This window comes from Populus euphratica, unplaced genomic scaffold (assembly GCF_000495115.2).
Source record: "Populus euphratica unplaced genomic scaffold, PopEup_1.0 scaffold148.1, whole genome shotgun sequence".
NCBI lineage: Eukaryota > Viridiplantae > Streptophyta > Magnoliopsida > Malpighiales > Salicaceae > Populus > Populus euphratica.
In genome coordinates, this window is record NW_011500035.1 from 34,749 (window position 1) to 53,444 (window position 18,696).

At 35.5% G+C, this 18,696-nt stretch overlaps 7 protein-coding genes across 12 annotated transcripts in view; 5 read left to right on the forward strand and 2 right to left on the reverse strand.

The window, feature by feature from the left end:
• The window catches only part of LOC105142634 (chromosome transmission fidelity-like protein), a 2,419-nt gene extending 1,927 nt beyond the window's left edge, over positions 1 to 492 (forward strand). Inside the window, exon 3 of the mRNA XM_011050356.1 lies at positions 193 to 492. Within this exon, the coding sequence (XP_011048658.1) occupies positions 193 to 251 (59 nt within the window). The 3' untranslated portion in view covers positions 252 to 492. The remainder of the gene's footprint in view (positions 1 to 192) is intronic.
• Positions 493 to 951: 459 nt separating this feature from the next.
• On the reverse strand, positions 952 to 3,805 carry GB1 (GTP-binding protein 1). Of its 3 annotated transcripts, XM_011050358.1 has the most exons (8): positions 3,665 to 3,805; positions 3,226 to 3,269; positions 2,826 to 3,030; positions 2,563 to 2,703; positions 2,025 to 2,133; positions 1,868 to 1,929; positions 1,664 to 1,767; positions 952 to 1,555 (listed from the first exon to the last, which is right to left on the reverse strand). In XM_011050358.1, exons 3-8 carry the CDS (start codon positions 2,916 to 2,918, stop codon positions 1,432 to 1,434), a joined length of 633 nt encoding a protein of 210 aa, XP_011048660.1. In that variant the 5' UTR covers positions 2,919 to 3,030; positions 3,226 to 3,269; positions 3,665 to 3,805; the 3' UTR covers positions 952 to 1,431. The 3 variants fall into 3 exon arrangements, with proteins under 3 accessions (XP_011048660.1, XP_011048659.1, XP_011048661.1); XM_011050357.1 differs by lacking the exon at positions 3,226 to 3,269 and having other exon boundaries at positions 3,665 to 3,804; XM_011050359.1 differs by lacking the exon at positions 3,226 to 3,269 and having other exon boundaries at positions 952 to 1,537; positions 3,665 to 3,802.
• A 587-nt stretch (positions 3,806 to 4,392) lies between these two features.
• I-2 (phosphoprotein phosphatase inhibitor) lies at positions 4,393 to 7,107 on the forward strand. 2 transcript variants are annotated; one of them, XM_011050360.1, is made up of 5 exons: positions 4,393 to 4,463; positions 4,740 to 4,778; positions 5,181 to 5,293; positions 5,637 to 5,813; positions 6,586 to 7,107. In XM_011050360.1, exons 2-5 carry the CDS (start codon positions 4,774 to 4,776, stop codon positions 6,822 to 6,824), a joined length of 534 nt encoding a protein of 177 aa, XP_011048662.1. In that variant the 5' UTR covers positions 4,393 to 4,463; positions 4,740 to 4,773; the 3' UTR covers positions 6,825 to 7,107. The 2 variants fall into 2 exon arrangements, with proteins under 2 accessions (XP_011048662.1, XP_011048663.1); XM_011050361.1 differs by lacking the exon at positions 4,740 to 4,778 and having other exon boundaries at positions 4,396 to 4,463.
• Positions 7,108 to 7,516: 409 nt separating this feature from the next.
• On the forward strand, positions 7,517 to 9,632 carry LOC105142638 (Sugar isomerase (SIS) family protein). 3 transcript variants are annotated; one of them, XM_011050365.1, is made up of 2 exons: positions 7,517 to 8,223; positions 9,405 to 9,632. In XM_011050365.1, exon 1 carries the CDS (start codon positions 7,598 to 7,600, stop codon positions 8,213 to 8,215), a length of 618 nt encoding a protein of 205 aa, XP_011048667.1. In that variant the 5' UTR covers positions 7,517 to 7,597; the 3' UTR covers positions 8,216 to 8,223; positions 9,405 to 9,632. The 3 variants fall into 3 exon arrangements, with proteins under 3 accessions (XP_011048667.1, XP_011048666.1, XP_011048668.1); XM_011050364.1 differs by lacking the exon at positions 9,405 to 9,632 and adding an exon at positions 9,197 to 9,344; XM_011050366.1 differs by lacking the exon at positions 9,405 to 9,632 and adding an exon at positions 9,210 to 9,344.
• Positions 8,235 to 9,190, reverse strand: LOC105142637 (chalcone synthase-like). Its single transcript, XM_011050363.1, has one exon. It carries the CDS (start codon positions 9,155 to 9,157, stop codon positions 8,672 to 8,674), a length of 486 nt encoding a protein of 161 aa, XP_011048665.1. The 5' UTR covers positions 9,158 to 9,190; the 3' UTR covers positions 8,235 to 8,671.
• Positions 9,633 to 13,017: 3,385 nt separating the features above from the next.
• On the forward strand, positions 13,018 to 14,975 carry LOC105142639 (uncharacterized). Its single transcript, XM_011050367.1, has 3 exons — positions 13,018 to 13,402; positions 14,284 to 14,387; positions 14,560 to 14,975. The coding sequence occupies exons 1-3, from the start codon at positions 13,180 to 13,182 to the stop codon at positions 14,650 to 14,652; spliced, it is 420 nt and encodes a 139-aa protein (XP_011048669.1). The 5' UTR covers positions 13,018 to 13,179; the 3' UTR covers positions 14,653 to 14,975.
• A 2,064-nt stretch (positions 14,976 to 17,039) lies between these two features.
• Positions 17,040 to 18,696, forward strand: LOC105142640 (transmembrane protein 161AB protein). Its single transcript, XM_011050368.1, has one exon. It carries the CDS (start codon positions 17,140 to 17,142, stop codon positions 18,562 to 18,564), a length of 1,425 nt encoding a protein of 474 aa, XP_011048670.1. The 5' UTR covers positions 17,040 to 17,139; the 3' UTR covers positions 18,565 to 18,696.

Consider the following 18,696-nt stretch of genomic DNA (forward strand, 5'->3'; position numbering starts at 1 on the left):
TTCCTTGATTTATTTCCCCCCCCCCCCCCCCCCCGGTAAATATTTTGGTGATACCTCTTCTGTTCTTTTGCCTTTCCTTTTGGAACTTATTGTATGGTTGTTCTATCTTCAAGATATTTGTTCATCTTCATATAACTATTCCGCTGCACAAACTTGACATTTCTTCTTCCTCTTGTCTTTCGTTCCTCTTAGAACCGCAGCCGTTGGTGAAGGAAAGAGTCAGACCTGCAGGTCATGCTGTTCCAAACTAATCAGCACGCAAGCATGCATGTCCATTTGCAGACTCGCCAAGTTGAAGCAAGACGCTATTTTGGTTAACTAAATTTTCATGAAAGAAAACCAGCTTAGGATGTAGATTTGTATCCTTCATTGCTTATTCATCTCAAGTCTTTTCTATCAGGATGAAACTCTGAATGTCTGATATATGAATGTAACCTTATATCTGAATTCCAATACATAATTTTTCAGCATTCCAAGACATTCTTGAGTTTACCGTTTTCTGAATATAAGATCCCTCCAGCGTACTCAGCTCTCCTGCCTGGATTAATCTGGACAGGGAAAATGGGAATATCATGCATGCAAAAACCATGGCTAGTGCCTTGTGGGACAGCCTTCCCTTCTTCAACCCGCGACCAATATTAGCTTTTGTTTTTCGAATTCCATAATTCAGTGCTGCTGATTTTCTTGAACTCAATTCGTAGCATTTATTTTGCTCAAACAAAACAGCGAAGCAAAATCTGTCTAGGTTACCTTGGCTAGGTGTCGAGCAGAACCGCGGAACTTACAAATATGCTACTCATGAGTGCCATCTCTTTTTGACAGCTCACTGTGCAATGCTAGACTTTCCTCATTGATTAATGGCTGATTCCATTATAAATATAAAATAAAAATAGGAAAATAAAACAAAAAAAGAATCTCACATCTCTTGTAAGCTTCATCTTACTCCCATCATGAAAAAACAAGAGAAACTCCTTAGGATTGAATAGAACAAGGCAACTAGGCACGCATTCTATAAATTTGCATCTCTTAAAAACATCTTGTGGGTCTCAACTGATCAAACAACAATTAGAATTCTATGATAAATAGAGCAAATGATATCTTTAACTCCTCTAATATCATTGAATGAGAAATTAATGCACCTCAGCAGTTTTAAAATTTGGTAGTAAAAACATTTCAAGTGGCAAAGGTAGTAACATATTACGCCAGCAACCTTGGTCACTCCAGCAGGGAGTGTTCTCCCTCCTCTGACTTGCTCCATTGCATTACAAGAGTAGAAGTGTTGTATACTGAGCATGAATGAGAAGGCTGTGCTGCGGCAGGGGAGGGGAGGTTGAAAAATGGATTGACTTCTTCATGTAGACTCAAAGTTAATCCCTGTTTATTTACAGCTGCTACAACATACAGGGCAAACAACTGCATCGGACACAGTCTCTAAGCCCCAGGGCCTGTTAAACCTGCACGAGCTCTTAACATCTCAGTTCTCTTGCTTCGTTCCATTACCTTCACGAGCCACTCTACACTTTCTTTGATCCCCATACTGCAATTAAATATCAATCTGTGAGGTGGTGTTTGGATGCTGAGATTGGTTGTCAGATTTCAACATTATTTTCTGAGCCTCTATTGTTCAGGCAGAAATGAACCTAAAGTTCTAGCATGTGCTTACCCATCATATGCTGAAACAGCTTCAAACATGTAAACCCTTTCATCCAACTTCTTAAGGTCTAGATATCGATCAAGCTCATCTGCCGATACAGAATCAGGAAGATCCTGCCATAAAATTTATGTCTAAGAAACAAAAACTTACATTTTGCTTAATTATATGCAAGATCAACAAGCAATATGACAATAGAGGTACAGTAGGTCATACCTGCTTGTTTGCTAATATCAAAAGAGGGGCTCCCTGCAAGTCATCATGCCTAAGAACTTTTTCTGTTAAAACATGTTCAAGGTTTTAGTGCATCATTCTATTACCAATAGTAAGATCTTCATTACGATTAAAACTGTGGCCATAGAATGTCACTTACCCAACTCAGATTTTGCATCTTCAAAACGGGATGGGCAAGCAGCATCAATTACATAAATCAAAGCATGTGCCTCTTCATAATATTTTTCCCAAATTGAGCGAAGACCAGGCTGGCAAGAGAAATGTGTAGAGATACCTCAAACATTGAGCATGTTGCATATTCAGTGTAACACATCATATAAAACCAAAAACCAAAGAATATAATCACTTTTCTAATTGAAATCTCACATTATGTTAGCCTGTTTCTCACATAAAAGTTGTAGTAACACCTAGACAGAGCTTATGCATAATTTTCTTTTAATTAACAACAATAAGCATGACATAATATATAACCTGGAGTATTTTTATGATACATAAGACCACGGATTTAAAATCTGATTCAAAGCCTGTTGTTCAGCAGAGTGCCTCCATTGCAATGGAATTGGCACAACCACAACAATGTAAAAAACACTTAAGCCTTGCCAAGCAAAAGAAAACCCAACCTGTGTAGATTTTAGACAGTTTCAGAAAGTTTATAATTTTTTATCAACTTTACATACCTGACCTCCTAGATCCCAAAACAACAGTTTTGAATTTTCCACTTCAATACGACCAATATTAAGTCCAACAGTTGGAACAATTCGATCAGGAGGGAGGCCTTCCAAGTTTGAGTATAATGACTTCAGTTTCTCCAGCAATGTCTACCAATTCACAAACAAAACTTGACAATAAGTGAACTCTCTGGCAACTATAGATAAATGAAAAGAGCAATTCTGTAAACCTTATGATGGATTCAACTATCAAGGCAAAAGAAAAGCATTACCGTCTTCCCAGCCTTGTCGATCCCAAGAATAAGCACATGAAGCTCTGTCTTACTAAACATATACTTCCAAAGGCCATAAAACAACGAGAACATCTCTGTGTTGTCTAATCTTATCAATCAGTTGTTCCTTCTAACATTCAAGTCTTAGAAGGAACAAACTTCACGATTCTGAATAGATTACTCTCCTGATCGTTGATTAACAATCCTGAAATACAATGAGAAACAATCCACATTACAGAGAATTCCAACTCAATCTACCTTATCCACATACCGTATCCCTCTGTATATTCACTAATAATTTGATTTAGGTTTCTAACACCACTAAAAGTTATTGAACGCATAATCAAACATCATTGTTAACAAACACTGAATTCGGCAGGCAATTAACCTTTCGACTAACCTCTCTCCATTTGCTCATATTGGCAACTAAAACTCCCCTAATCTCTGCACATGCCATCATTGCAATTGTCACAAAAAGTGGCAATCTAATCAAATCAAATCACATTCCCGTTTTCTTTTTATTACATAACTAAAAATCTTAACTTCCATCTTCAAAAACCAGAAAGATAGATTAAAATCACGATCTGGATTTGAATACACTAATAAGAAACTGAATCACATGTAAATCTCAAGTTCCCACCTCAAAAACCATCAAAGTAAAAGTGACCCAAAATAAAGATTGAGCACAAGCTTGAAAATTGAGAGAAACCCAGCTGCTTTTTAGCATTGAAAATCATAAAAACTTGACAAAAAAAAAAAAAAGCAAAACATTTTCTTTTAAATAAAATATGTTATGGAAAAAATCAAAGGCACATGCATGTAAGAGTAAGGAGTCTTACAGTTTGGTGACAATTGAAAGAGAGAATAATAATAAAGAGTAGTAGTTGCTGATGCTCTGCTCTTCTCCTGCTCAAATCTACATGTGATTTCAGAGCTTCTCACTCTTTTTTATTTTATTTTTTGTGAGGTAATTTATTTATTTATTTATATATTCAATAAGCTTAGGTTATGTTTGGATGGTTTTAAAGGAGGGATCATCAAAATCGATAAAAATAGAAGTTCTTCTGTTTAATAAGTTGGAGCTTAACTGACATTAATGAAAAAAAAAAATTTAAGTGATCTAGAATTTGAATATATTTTTGTGATTTTTTTTTAAAAAAAGGTTAATGTTAATGTATAAATTTTATCAGATTAAACTCTTTACTTTAGTTGAATTTAATAAATTCCTTCATTTATAATTAAATCTCAAATCCATTACTCATTATTTTTGTAATCTAAATCAGGTTTTATAATAAATTAAATAGCATTTTACGCTTAATAAATTTATCTAATTAACTTATGATCTATTTAAAATATACTTTGATTTAAAAAAAAAATTAAAACTATACTATTTTTATTTAAAAAAAATGAAATGTTTCAGGTTGATGTAGTAAAACCGTGTTTAATTACTTTTGTTTTTCTCGATGCTTCCTTTCTTTCTACTTGTCCAAATTCCAAACACGCCGTTAAAGATATGAAAGGGTAGTTTTGGAAACAGCAGGAGAGTTAAGAGATGATAAATGAAAAAAGTAAAAGCCAAAACGAGCCATTTTTTTGATTGCTAGCAAAACAGAAGTCAGCAGAACATTTCACAAACAGGTACCGATCTATCTTCTCTTTCTCTCATTTTTCTTTTCATTTAATTATTATAATCACTTTTATTACTTTCTATAGTATTTATTTCCTTATTTTATTGATTGATTACCATTAAATTTACTTAAATCATGCACAATCTGTCATTTTTTCTAAACCCAGAAAGAAATTTTGAATTTTTTGTTTATTTTTTAATTCTAATGATCTGTTTTATTATTTAAGTGTATGTTTAATCTGATTTTATCAAGAATTTGACAAATTTCTCTGTCTTTGTTGAATCAGGTCAATCTGCAGCTGTTTCGTAGCCGCCAAAAAGATGAAGTGATTTTTTCAGTTTCCATTTGTTTGCATTCTTGCATGCTAGTGTTCTTAATTATCTTTAATAAACAAAACATGGGTTTTCTTTTCTTTAGTTATCTATGGATGTTTGTATTATGATTGTAATGCTAGGAATCAGCAAAGAAAAATGGGTTTTTGGTTTTCTCCTTAATGATTATAGAATATAGTTTATGGAAGTTGTTTATGTAGAGTATTATTATTGGTGGGTTCTTTGTAAATTCCTGTATTTTGATTGCTCGAGTGAGAAATTGGGTTTTCCTGTTTGTTTTTTTCTTAATGATTTATACCGTCTTTGCAGTTTAGTTTACATCTATGTTTTTATTTAGTCGTGAGTTGTTGTAAGATTTGTATTCATGTTGTTCATATGTATTGGGGTGATAACAGGGGAGTAAAATGGAACGAGGATAATCTTGTGGAAATTGAAGCAAATAAGCCTGTGAGGCAGAAAATCACTGAACCCAAGACCCCGTATCACCCCATGATTGATGTTGATGATGGTATGTTGATCTATCTCTTTTTTGCAATACTGTTATTTACTTAGCATTTGAATGTCCATCAAATTGTACAGTAGTGTTTTGCAGGTGTTAACTCTCAAGAGTACCAATATGATGGAGTCAAGCCTTTATGATTTGAGTTTTGTCTAGTATTTCCCAAATTTTGGTTTGAGTTTTCTTTTTGATTACTGGATAACTGCATAAAGCTTTTTTCACTAAATTTGCTGCTTTAAAAGATTGGATAGAATTCCTTATATGCTCTTTAATTTTTGTCTGTAAAATATGACATCTTCCTAGACACTAACCAAAGGTTCCATGCTGGTTTTTTTTTTTTTTCCTATTGTAGATTCTCTTTCTCCAAGGGGGGGCAGCTTTAATGAGGTTATTGAGGATGCAATGCGTGCAGAAGATCTGAGGTCTGCATTGGATATTATGGCATCCTCAAGTAGAAACCCAACTAAACGATCTAGTGGCTGGACATCATCTGAGGATGAGGCTGATCCTATGGAACAAGATGAAGAAGGTCCATCATTGCATCTTTGCTCTTCAGTTTAAGTGTTTTTACTTTAAACTTAAACCCATAGATTGCATAGACAACCATACAATCTTTGAATCAATTTTGTGTTATTGCTTTCACTGTTGTACTGGCATGCCATTATCCAGTTTTGATCACATGAAAGTGGGACTCTGTGAGAGAATTCGGAGAAGTCTGTTTCTTCTGCATTTTTTGCATGAAATGACTGCTCTGAATGATTAACCCTGCTCCCTTGTGGTTGCAACTTGTGAGAGTTTAGCATTGCGCCAATCATTTTTATCATGTATATTAATTTCTTGGGAAGGTATCTGTGAAGAAACAGAAGGTATCGGGTGCTTTTTGTTCTTCTATTCTCCCTCATAATCTTTTGTTTAACAGACATAAATTTTTAGATTCCATCAATCATCTCATCAGCAACTGAAGGATGTATATATAGCTCACACACGAGTTCTCTTTAGTTAGGTTTTCACCTTCACCATTGTATATAGCTATGATTTTCTTTGAAGCTTAAATGTCCTTGATTGTTGTGCTTGCGGTTAGGGTTGTATGCACTTTCCCTCGTGCAAAATTGTTGCCATCTTTTTAGCTCTCTTAGTTTGTATATTTCTGCAAGTGCCTCTCCTTGCTCAAGATTACCGATCTCTCAAAATCATTGCCATCTTTTCTTTCTTTCCCTCTAATGTAGTTTTAATAGTTCTGCTTTCATCAGTTCATTTCCCAGCATGATTTTGATGGACTTTCTTTGTTCCTCCACCGTCAGATTCTGAAACGGATAGAAGTTCAAGTTTTAGGGAGCTTAGACGAGCACATTATGATGAGTTTCGGAAAGTGAAGGAACTAAGGCGGAAGGGTTCTTTCCTAGAGGACGAAGATGATGAAGCGAATGGTGTCGAGAAGGAGGGCACTTCATCTTTAACTGCTGGTGTGAGAGATATAGAGATTGAAGAAGGTACTGCAACTTCACACAAAAATTCTTCACCTCCAGCTAATGGGGTTTAGAGGCTATCAAACCAATCTGACACTTGAGAAGCTGACAGTTTTGGCACTTTCATGGTATTTTGTTACAAAACAAGATGTATCTTACCTTCTCTCAAACACAAAGATGTAACCTTTCCTGATTTGTATGTTTTCATGTGTGATTTTACTTGAAATTTGTAAATAGATTTTGAGCCTTGCATTGTCAATTGTCATGAGACAACTTTTTGGTTGCAGCTGCACCCTTGTTCTCCTCCGAAGGAAATAAACATGTGTTTTCTTTTATGGATAATTGAATCTTTTGTTGCTGTTGGCTATGGTTTTACTTGGTGTGTATTATCTTGCAAAGTGCATAGGATGAGCTCAACTGACCATTTTTCTGTTGTTTATGAGAAGGTCAGAGTTGCCCTAATCCTTTTGATGGCAAGCTTTGCACGACATTGCTTTTTTAGAAGTTATTATAAGATGGCGAGTAAAAGATAGCGAAAAAAGAAGTTTTTGTGGCTGAAAATTCAGCAAGCGAAATAAAGTACTCGTGTTTTGGTGATCGAACACTTGTCTCTCGCAACCGAGAGTAACCTATGGTAACGTGAGGTCTTATGTTAAGGTTCGCTTTTGGAACATATGGTAACTCCATGTGTCATTACAATTGGAAGCTGCTTATGGGTGGCGCATTTTGCTTACTCTGTTCACTTCCTCACTCAATCCAGTCCACACACTCTTCCTGATAGATATCCCTTCATGTACTATACAACTTAAAAACAAGAATCGAAAGACAAAACATACAGCAGAAAACAATGGGGACCGAAACCGCTTCAATGTCCTCTCTAGCGTCACGCATATGCAATCACATGGCCTCCATCTTTGCCAAACCCACTGGCCCCCACCCACCACCCTTAGACCTCATGGTCACCACTCTCACTTCCACGGCAGCCCAAAATGGTAGTGTCTTCCTCTATGGGGTTGGTAGGGAGGGCCTGATGCTCAAGGCTCTGTGCATGAGGCTGGCTCACCTTGGCATCTCTACCCACTTTGTCTTTGACATGACAACCCCACCAATCACTTCAAATGACCTCCTCATAGCCTCTGCTGGACCTGGAGGATTCTCAACTGTTGATGCCTTATGCTCACTCGCAAGATCGTATGGTGCTACAGTGTTGTTGTTGACGGCTCAGCCTGAGACAGGATCCTGTGTGAAGCATGCTAGCGTGGTTTGTTATCTGCCAGCACAGACCATGGCTGATGATAAGGGTGATGGCGATGGCGGAGAGGAGAAATCTAGGCCTTTGATGCCAATGGGAAGTGTTTTTGAGGGGGCCTTGTTTGTGTTCTTTGAGATGGTTGTTTACAAGTTAGGTGAGGCTTTAGGACAGAGCCCTGAGGTCATTCGATCTCGCCATACCAACCTTGAATGAAAAAAATGGTATGTTCTTGTTTTTTTGGATGGTAAATTGCGTGTTTGGGATCGAATGTTTTGTAATTTAAGAAATTACTGCATAATGAATGTTGTCGAAGTTTGCTTCCCTGTTTAATATCATCTAGTCCTTTTCATATGCCTTTTATTTCTTTTTGTTTCGAGACTGCTAGTTTGTTTTTGGGGCGTAAGCAGAAGAGCTAAGAACCCTTTAGTTTATACTGCAAAACAAGTACAATCATACAAGTGGCAAAAAGAGATCTTGTTAGCTTGGATTGCACTTGCTATGGAAGGAAGACATTGAGCCAGTCAAGAGCTCGACTTCCTTGTAATCGCAGCAGGGACACACAGTTCAATACAAGGGTTTCCATGGTTAGACCAGGTCCCAGCCCAATTAGAACACCCCACTTCAAGCCCTTCCCTTTACTGGCCTAGCCTTCCATGACAGATCTCTCCCTCATCTCATCAAGTACAAGGAATGCACACAAGCACTTGCCAAATTCCCATACTCACTTAGTGTGTGCCTAGCAACGCCAAGTTTCTCTACTTTGAACCCAATTTTCGATTCTACCTCGTCAAGAATTGCTCGCCCTCCTGCATGTACAGCCCAAAATAACGAGTTCCAATCACTTGAACCACCACCAATTGGGGTCAAAACTTCTCGAAGAGCCGCGTCAACGTTAGTGGTTATCAGTTCATGCGCATCCTCTGATAAATGGATCGATAGCTCCATTTCGGCAGTATGGTCCTCGATTGCCTGCTCCGAGTCAAGAATCATAACCTGTGCCGCAGAAACGAGTTGCAATAGAGGCTTTTCTATCTGCGTTTCAGGATCTGAGCCTATGATTGCTGCTCCATCACCAAAAAGTGCTTGTCCGACGAGGCAACCCACCTCATCTTCATTATGAGAATGAAAGGCATTACTATTTAGTATCTTCATCATTGCTTTTGAGGATTGATATTGTTTTATTTATTTTTACAGGATTTCTTTCCAGCAATTTTGTAGGCACTCCAAAATCTCCATCTGTTGAGGTCATTTCTAGCTGCCTTTGTTTGTTTTAATGGGGCAGTCTCTCTTTTTGGAGGTTCTTCGTGAATGCCAATACGCAAGCTTTAAATTATTTGCTCATGAACAGTTTCTGAGTCGAGGCATTTTCTCAAAGCTTATATATATGTGCTGCCAAATGCAGCAAAATCACGTCAGTCCTCCCTTTCTCTGTGAAGAGTTGATCCGCCTCCCATGCCGGATTATGGATTAGATCATGTCATCTCTTCAAAGTCATCATCGTGTTTACGGAGCTGTACATGGAAACTTTCCATTAAAATGGATGCGCATGCCTCCAGTCACTTCTTCTTCAAGGTTAGAGATGTACATGAAAACCTCACTCTGAATTGTTGCTTCACTTTCGTTTTTAAACGCAGGATGAACTTCCAAACAATATTTGTTCTTTCGAATTCTGATAGAAAAAAGATTTTTTTTTCATTTTAAATTAATATTTTTAAATTATTTTAATATATGCATATCAAAAATAATTTTTAAAACATTAGTGTACATCATCCACCCGTCTACAGTCTATGATATGTGTGTGTGTGTGTGTATATAAGGTTGGGGAGGTAAATGTTCTTAGTTTTTTTTTTTTTTTACGTGGGATGTCCAGGTCAGCTTGAGCGTGCCATGACTAATCCCCACGGCCCATTAAATATTCTGCAAACTCAGTAAGCATGTAAGGCACCGCGAGGGTGACAAACGTGCACGCTAGGATTTGAACCCAGGTGCGGTGAAAGGAGACAAACTCCTTCCACTGCTAGGCCAAGCCTTAGTTTGCAGTAAATGTTCTTAGTTCACTATGAAGGACATTGCGTGAGGATGTATAATTTTAAGGTAATTTTTAATGAAAAAAGAAGAAGAAAGGGACGGCATTATGGATTTTTTTTTAGTGTCGGAGGTTGTATGGTTATTTTTTAAATAATTTTTTATATTAAAAATATTTTTTATTTATTAAAAATGATTTTTAATATTAAGATTTGAAAATATTAAAAATATACTAATTTAAAATAAATAAAAAATAATAATTTTTTTAAAAATATTTTTAAAATAAAAAACAAAGAGGCTCTAACGTGGGAAAATTATGTTCGAATTTGATAAAATATATTAAGAAAACATGGCGATTAAGGATTGAAGTGACATGCTAATCCTCTTTGTTAAAAATCGAAAGATACGTGCGCGTGTATCATTTTTATTTTATTTATTCATTTTTTAGGTTAGTTTTAATTAAGATTTATTATACATTAAATAATTAGAGTTATATTTAAAATAAATCAGGGACATTTCTTTCCTTCTCTCTTTCTTTGTATTTCAATCCTTGACGTGGCAGACCGACCCCTACCGCTTGCTGTTCCTGTCATGTTCGCCTATGATCACGAGGTCTGCAGTCAATTCAAGTGGATTGCCAGATGGATATCACCACATGGCAGTGTGTGATTAGTACAGGCATCGAGCCCCACGTGCATGGGGGGTTTCCATCACGTGGTCTTGTAATAGCCAGGGAAAAAGGTCAAAGAGCATGGACCTTGCAGGCTTGGCTCAACACACGATGAGGGTCGTCTTGATTAGGCTGTGGGCCGAGTGAACACATGATTAAACAGCCTTCTGCCATGAAAATTCTCTTGACGTACGCCAGCCACTACAAAGAAAGCCCAATGAATTACTCGATATTTTGCTATGCACGTTACCATCCCTTTCAATTCTTATTTCACTGGCTTGATCTGTGATTTTAGCTTGAGACCGGGATTATAGGTTGGAAAAATTAGCTAAAATCAATCCAAAACAATGTAATTTTAAGTTTTTTCAAAAAAATAAAAATCAAATCAAATATAAAATTAAAAAAAATTAAATTAAATTTTGATCAAATTAACATGTCAGTTCTATTAAATCTAATCATCTCAACAAATCATTAAGTTTATTCTAAATTTAAAAAAATCAAATTAAATTTTGATTAAATTAATATGTCAGTTCTACCAAATTTAATCAGGGTTTGAATAAATCTAACCAGGATCTGAATAAATCTAACCAGGTTTTGAACTAATCATTAAGTTGATTTTAAATTACTACAAGTTGATTCTAAACCACTACAAGTTAAAAATTTTATTAAATTAAGATTGATTTTAAACCACTACAAAGTTGAAAATCCTATTAAATTAAGCTTAGCACTTTTACTTCTCTTATTCCAAACCAAAGAAGCATTGCACAGCCTGCACATGGTTTTTATTGGGTTAAAGGCTAAACTAGTAGATGGTATTCCTATTAAATTCAAAAAAATTAAAATTAAATTAAAAGAGATGACAAATAATTTTACTTCAAATATATATATATAAACGACATGCAAAGAGAGGTCCAATTAATTATTAATTATCATTTTTTGTCTACATAGAGTGGAACGGCTCTTCTCTAATTATTTTTTTTAATCCTCGTTCCATTTTCTTAATGTTTGAATCGTAAATGTTACAATGAAAATGTTTAATCTCGATTGTTGAAGTGTTCTTTGAAAATTAGGGTAATATTGCTCATTGTCATGATATTCTTCGAATTTCAAGATTTGTTTGCCAATTTGGACTTTGTTTAGGAGCTAATCTTTTCTTTCATATTTCTTTATTTTAACTTATTTTTTATTCCCTTCCTTTTTTACCCCCCAATTTATTAAGTTCAACTTTCTAGCCATCAAGATGCATACGTATGACGTATTCCTAATTTCAAGTATTCTTCATTTGAAATACTTCATATATACACATATATAATAATTATATTTTTTTTATTTTACATACGATTATTTGATTATCGGAGTCTCAACAAATATGATTTTCTCATCAGTAAATAATAATAATGTAATTGAGAAATACTAGTCGTCATAGTATATCTAAAATCATGCATGGTCATGGTGGACTGGCCATGAAAGGAAAATCTAGGGAGCATACAAATAAATTCTTGTAAACCAGGAAAGATAGTCAACAGCTCAAGAGTTTGACCATTAGGAGGAGGAGGAGGAGGGCACAGATGTAAATTAGGAGAGAAAACAAGGGTCATAACATAAACACAAAACAAAAAAATCAAACCCACCGGGAGCGTAACCTAAAACTCGAATGTTAGATTTTTATGCAGAAGGATTCTTTCTTGTCCCCCGAAAATATCTTTCTTTTTCGGTTCCAACCTTTTGATCTTTTGGCCCTCATGAGATATTTTCACTTACATGCCCCCTCCATTCCACCCACCTCCTCGACTACCCTAAAACCAACCGTACTCTCTCTCTCTGTCTCTCTCTCTTTAAAAAATATTAACAATAATTCAATTAACCCTAGTTTTCTTGACTGGGATAATTACATATTGAATTAATAAAATAAATAAAATTACATGTTCAACTGGGTACTTGATCCCATCTTTCTTTACATGATTCATTGTGTTTTTCTGTAAAGACAAAACATATTCATATTTTTTTAATAAAATAAAATTCACACACTAAATTAAGAAAATGTGAAAAAGTATATACTAAAAAAATAATTATGAAGGTAAATCTCAAATGCAAATAAAGAAAGAAAATCTATAACATGATATGTGCTTCATTAAAATTAATTGGGGTTGAATTCTACTAGTTAAAACTTGAAGGAATACTATATTTATTCTAATTCATACAGGGAAAAGAAATAAAAATAAAATAAAATACACGTGTTCATTTACGAAAGCGAGTACAGACTTTGAGTACTCTCGTGTCAACAAGCGTAGCCACAAGGAGGGTTCTTAAAGAATAATAATAAAAAAAAAACCACCCTAAACAACAAGCTCTATATATCTAGGCATGAAACCATTGGCGAAACCCCAAAATCACTTGAAAATTGCAACGACAGGAAGAAAAAGCCCCAACCATAAATCCTTTTCCCGGCCTCTGATCCCAGCAAGCTGAATTTTCTGGTGGCATGGATCCTCACATGTCCAACAACAGGAACAAAGGTAACAAAACTGAACATAACTGGACAAACGAGGAACACCTGCACTTCTTGCAATCAATGGAGGCATCGTTTGTCCGTACAATGCTTGAAAACAATGGCCCTCTCCTTCGTCTGGACCGGTACTTGCCGGACAGTTCAGAGTCAACTCTTGATTTGAAATCTCAGAGAAAGAAGAAACATGGCACCCCAGGTAAAAATAACAACACCCCGTTGTTTGTTAACTGCACCCGAGGTGCATTTTGGCAATTACCCTTTGTGGATTTTAAGGATCTTGATCAATGTTAATCATGATTTGTTTTGTTTTTCTTGTTTAGCTTAACTACTGGTGTAATCTTGACTTTCTTGTTGAGGATATTTTCTGTGTTCTTTGTTGGAGTTGATGATCACTGATCAAGCATGCTTGGCTCCATATCATGTTAATTTTGTATGATTTCATGTTGTGTTAGAAAATGAGAGTTTCTTAATTAATTAGGTAAATACTTGGATTAATTTATGTCTTAATGATGGGATGTAAACAATGGGGATGGTCATGAAAGTGGTAAAAGAAGGACTTGAACTTGAATGATTTCAAAAGAAAATACTCCATCCGATTAAGCGGATAAAGATTGATTTGGTTCATTACTAAAAAGATGGGAAAAGGTAAATAACAACAACGGATTTTCCGTTGCTAAATCTGTTGTTGATATATATTGAAAAGATTCTATACAAATATTTCGCTGCTAATCCTTTGTTAAATCAAGAAATGAACTGTCCCGATGCTAATAGCCATTTTTTAGCGGTGGTTTGTAAGAAACTCTGAAATCAAAAGAAAATGTTGTTTGGTAGGAGAGAAAGGAGGGAGATTTTTTTAGAGATATTAATTGAAATGGTATAATTAGGGCGTAGAAAAGTAATTCGTTTGCTGAAGGTGGAAAATGTGGTTTCACAAATGGTCCAAAACAAGGAAAATGTATCGAATATGCCTTGGAAGATTTTTGTTGGGATGGTAGATTCATCGATAACTACTTGTTATGTTCTTTTTATGCACTTTTGGTGAGTTAATTTTATTTTACATGTATATATTGGGTTTAGATGTTGTTGGTGCATCAAGAACAAGAATGGAGGGTAGAGTTGATAAGAGATCAACAAGGAGATTTTCTTCCCACCATAAGCATTATGATCCTTCACAAGATCAGGTTGGTGACACCCAATTTCTAGCATGAGAAGAAAGCAATGGTATTTTGCCTGCACAGTGTTTGACTATTTCATCATGTGATCAGATGAATAGAAATGATTCCAACCTGGCCCCACTTAAGCTTAATGTTCGTATGACCATCATGTTGATGAGTTATCTCTGTGTCCCTACAGGTGGTCCCACAGGCTGATATCAGAACGAATGACAAGGATGAAAGAGACCTTCCCAATGTAGCAGTTGCACCTCCCATGGCTCCAGCCAGCTGATGAAAAAAGATTCTTCCTGTAGTAGTGGCCTATTTTCTTTTCCCTGTCATGGGTTTTTTTTCTCATTTTACCAGTAGCGGCTTGTTGTAATGTTGGTGTAGCATTAATGCATGATTTGTGAGACATTATCATGTTATTAATTAGTGTATAAGCTAGCCACTAATTAGTGTATAAGCTAGCCACTAAAACATACAAGATCATTAATTAGGGCCATTTCATGATTAATTAGAACAAAGGTCGCTTCATATATTAATATATATATGATTATGGGCGCGTCAATATCCCTGGCAACCTCTAGGATTTTGACAAATCTCTTGACTTTTTGTTTTAGATACTTGATTGAGTAGTCGTCGAGAACGCAAAGATATTTTATGGATGGACAGATATTGTTTTTAGGCAGTTATTTAATAATATATATGTGCAATTTTCTTTCCTTTGAGTTTTAATAGACATACTTTTACAGTAAAGGATGGGGAGTGGAGATAAAAGGGGATGGAGACAGGCGACAAGGAGAGTGATATCTTGTTCCAACCTTATCTTTATGATAGAGTTGGTTGCTTAATCTTTTCATAAAATAATTCACGTCTAGCTAGCTGAGAACATTGCACCTTAATTGTTAGCTAGCTACTATATATCTTAAGAGAGATGATCATCAGATTGCACGACAAGATCATCTTGGGATCGCATGACGCACTGAATTGATCTGATCAGCTCCTTGAAAGCCCTGTATAGAGAGAGAGCCTTGCTCTTAATTTGTACATGAACTCTTCATCCACCATTTCATGAGAAACCAGATTGGATATCTGCCTGCGTACGTATATACCTAGAGATTACTTGCATAATTTGTTGCGTTTTTGGAGGTTAATTATGTGGATCGATCCATGGCCAAATTATCCAGGCAAATAGAGAGATGATGAGTGCTTTACTTGCATGGTCTTATCTCTTTAAGTTTCGAGCCAGGCATGGCTTAATCCCATGGTTCCACCAAATTAAGGAACGATAAATTATAAAGGTGGACGAGAGCATATATATTGCATGCTCTTAATTTCTCCCATGTGTTCTTCACTTCAAGATCACTTGCATCGAAAATCACCCATGATCGGCAAGCTGGGCACCAAAGGGTAACCTTGTTTTGCGATGTATAATGAGCTATATATATACAAATATTCGCCCTAATTTCATATATATATATATATTGGAAAGAAATGGAGGAATGGCATGATCATGGTGTTGGATGTATATTTTCTTGGTTCCATCATATAATTTCCGTGGATTAAAGACTTGCTAATTTGGCAATCTAATTAATGATTTTCTCTTAATTATTAGATGATTAATGTGATAATTATTTAATTACCATGTGATATATATTGATAATTCGAATTAAATAGTGACTGTATTGAAATTATATATCATGACCCTCTTCTCTGCTTATATGTTTACTAAACACTAAAACTAAAAGACATGAAGATAAATCAATATTGGAGGTATCAAAGTTAGTAATTCATTTGTCCCTGTTTAACTATTTATTTATTATTTATTATTTCTTAAGGACTTATTATTTCATTTATGGATCCCCTGAAATGTCTTTGTTGCAACAGCATTTCAAGAAATTAATAGTGACCTAAAATGAATTCTTTATTACTAATTTTAATCTTGATAATTATTTGAAATTAAAGGATATGAAAATACATTAGTGTGCATGGTTGGGATAACTTGTTTTTTTTACAGTGTTACTAAAAGCATTTTAATTTCCTATTATATAGTTTTGATAATTTACTGGGCCAAAAAGAGTCATTAACCAAAGTTTTTTTTTCTTTTGTGTAAATCTATCATTAATTTTTTAATATTTATTTATTTTTCGATTCATAGTTTGGTTTTCCTTCTTTTTTTTCCATAAAAATAAAGAAAATAATTATATACAAATTGTCCTGCAATCTCTTAAATAAAGAAAATACAATTATTAAAGGAGGAGAATCATAAAAATAAAGAAAATACAATTAACTTATCCAAAATGAGGGAGACCAGCTGCACATGGATTGGCCTCTCCATAATGATGACAAGTGTTAACTATCCAATAGCCTTTTGAATTTCACGTATAGTTACATGATATAAATTACAGTAAAACTTTCGCCAGAAACCAAGCAAATAAGATGAAGACACGTCAGCGTTGCGGGTCCCCGTATCCTTGGCTGATGAAAGCAAAGGCTAGCGACCGCCAAGACAAGCACTTCGTGCCCTTTTTAGTCATTTGAATCTATTTTTTTTATATTTATAAATTATTTTAATATATTTATATAATAATTAAAGAAAAAATACTTTTAAAAACAATACCTTTACCGTAACTTCAATCTCAAGCACAATATATCCAAACAGACCTTAACAGGCCCTGAAAAACAGCATTGACATCTTCACCAACAAAAAAAACCTCCCATTTCCTAAAGCGCACACTCTCTCTCTCTCTAACCTTAAAAAAGAAGAAGAAGCAACATGCTTTTCCAATTGTTTCAGACATACAAGACTCCAATACTCCAAGCCACACTCTCAATCTCACTCTCATTCCTTCTCACATTCCTCAAAGCTCCAATCCTTTTCCTTCAAGGCCTTCACACTTATATCCAACCAGAAAATCTTGGCCAACAAAATGGTGGCGGCGGTATCAGAGCTGCTATTAGAAGGCCCTCTAGTTCAGATTCAGGTTCTGGGCTTGACGGGTATCAAAATTTATCTTCAAAAACTAATAATGCTGAGGTCAAGAGGAGAAACTTTAAATCCAAAGAGAAGTTAGAGTTTGATGAAAATAAAGCTCAGATCTTTAGATTGAAGCTCGATCAAGGTCACCTTCAAACTAGACTGTATTTCGGTGATTATTGGTATTCTTTTGTTTACTCATTTGTGGCTCTTTCTTGTTTCTTGCTTTATGAGTACTCTAGTGGGGTGAAAGATTATGGGGTTTTCGTTAATGGGTCTTTGATTCCTGTGATTTTATCATGTTTTGTATTGTGTAAAGTATTTGTTTCGCTGGCGAAAGTCTCATTCGAGAAATCTGCATCTAAGAAGTCTGAGAAGCAATTGAGTTTGATTTTTGGCGTTGTGGGGTTTGTTTTTGGGCTAATTGTTTGTTCTGGGATTGCAAGTTCTGTTTTTGACTTTGATTTTGGTTCTCTTGATGGGTTTGGGAGGGTTTTTGTTGCTGTTTTAATGGGGTGTTTCGCGGGGTTTTTGTACATACCTGCTGGCAAGAATGCAAGGTCATTTTGGATTGGAACGGATCAGATTCGATCTCATTTGGCAATGATTTATTGTGGATGGTTTGGTAGAATGATTCTGTATGCCAATTATTTGTTGGGGGTTTTCGCGGCATTGCTTTGGATCAATCCGTTTGCTCAAATTCTTTATAGCAAGAACGTAAATTATAGTTATGGAATGTATTCAAATGGTACTGTTGGAGAAGCCGAGATGTTAGTTGGGAATGTGGGATTTACAGAATCAGATTTCAATAAGTTTAGGCTTTGTTGCTTGTTGCTATCAGGGATCTTCCAAATTTTGGCTTTAAGACCAAATGTGCAAATGTATCTGAACGAAGCTTTGCTATCTTGGTACCAAAGATTACATGCCAGCAAGATACCAGATTTGGATTTTAGTAGAGCCAAGGTGTTTCTGCACAATCACTACTTATGTCTCGTAGTTTTGCAGTTTTTCGCCATGCCGATACTGGTACTTCTGTTCCTTGGCTTATCTCAGATTGATGGGGACTCATTTAAGAAATTCCATTTGTGGTGTGATTTCATTCCTTGCACTGCTTTTGTCAAGGAAGTTACTTTGTTCATGGCATGGTGGATTGTCTTTGTCTGGGCAGCTTTCACTTCAACAAGCCTCTTCTTTTACCGCTGGGGCACTTTGTATGTTTCTTGATGACTTTCATTCTTTAGTGATGGTTTTCAATGCTTGGCCTGGACTTAATTTTTCGTCTAAATTTGAGTTAGGAGGGTTTCTTTTTCTGTTACAGATACTGCTCTCTTTAATATTTGATAGTATTTTCAGACA

What these genes read in the sequence shown, in the direction of transcription:
- LOC105142639 (XM_011050367.1), top strand. Translation starts at nt 13,180, where the DNA reads ATGGATCCTCACATGTCCAACAACAGGAACAAAGGTAACAAAACTGAA. An exon ending in GAAGAAACATGGCACCCCAG is followed by an intron (nt 13,403 to 14,283) that starts GTAAAAATAACA and finishes TATTGGGTTTAG; the next exon opens with ATGTTGTTGGTGCATCAAGA. An exon ending in ATGATCCTTCACAAGATCAG is followed by an intron (nt 14,388 to 14,559) that starts GTTGGTGACACC and finishes GTGTCCCTACAG; the next exon opens with GTGGTCCCACAGGCTGATAT.
- LOC105142638 (XM_011050365.1), top strand. Translation starts at nt 7,598, where the DNA reads ATGGGGACCGAAACCGCTTCAATGTCCTCTCTAGCGTCACGCATATGC.
- GB1 (XM_011050358.1), bottom strand. Translation starts at nt 2,918, where the DNA reads ATGTTCTCGTTGTTTTATGGCCTTTGGAAGTATATGTTTAGTAAGACA. An exon ending in TTTGGGATCTAGGAGGTCAG is followed by an intron (nt 2,134 to 2,562) that starts GTATGTAAAGTT and finishes TTCTCTTGCCAG; the next exon opens with CCTGGTCTTCGCTCAATTTG. An exon ending in GCTGTTTCAGCATATGATGG is followed by an intron (nt 1,556 to 1,663) that starts GTAAGCACATGC and finishes ACCACCTCACAG; the next exon opens with ATTGATATTTAATTGCAGTA.
- LOC105142637 (XM_011050363.1), bottom strand. Translation starts at nt 9,157, where the DNA reads ATGATGAAGATACTAAATAGTAATGCCTTTCATTCTCATAATGAAGAT.
- LOC105142640 (XM_011050368.1), top strand. Translation starts at nt 17,140, where the DNA reads ATGCTTTTCCAATTGTTTCAGACATACAAGACTCCAATACTCCAAGCC.
- I-2 (XM_011050360.1), top strand. An exon ending in CATGATTGATGTTGATGATG is followed by an intron (nt 5,294 to 5,636) that starts GTATGTTGATCT and finishes TTCCTATTGTAG; the next exon opens with ATTCTCTTTCTCCAAGGGGG. An exon ending in TATGGAACAAGATGAAGAAG is followed by an intron (nt 5,814 to 6,585) that starts GTCCATCATTGC and finishes CTCCACCGTCAG; the next exon opens with ATTCTGAAACGGATAGAAGT.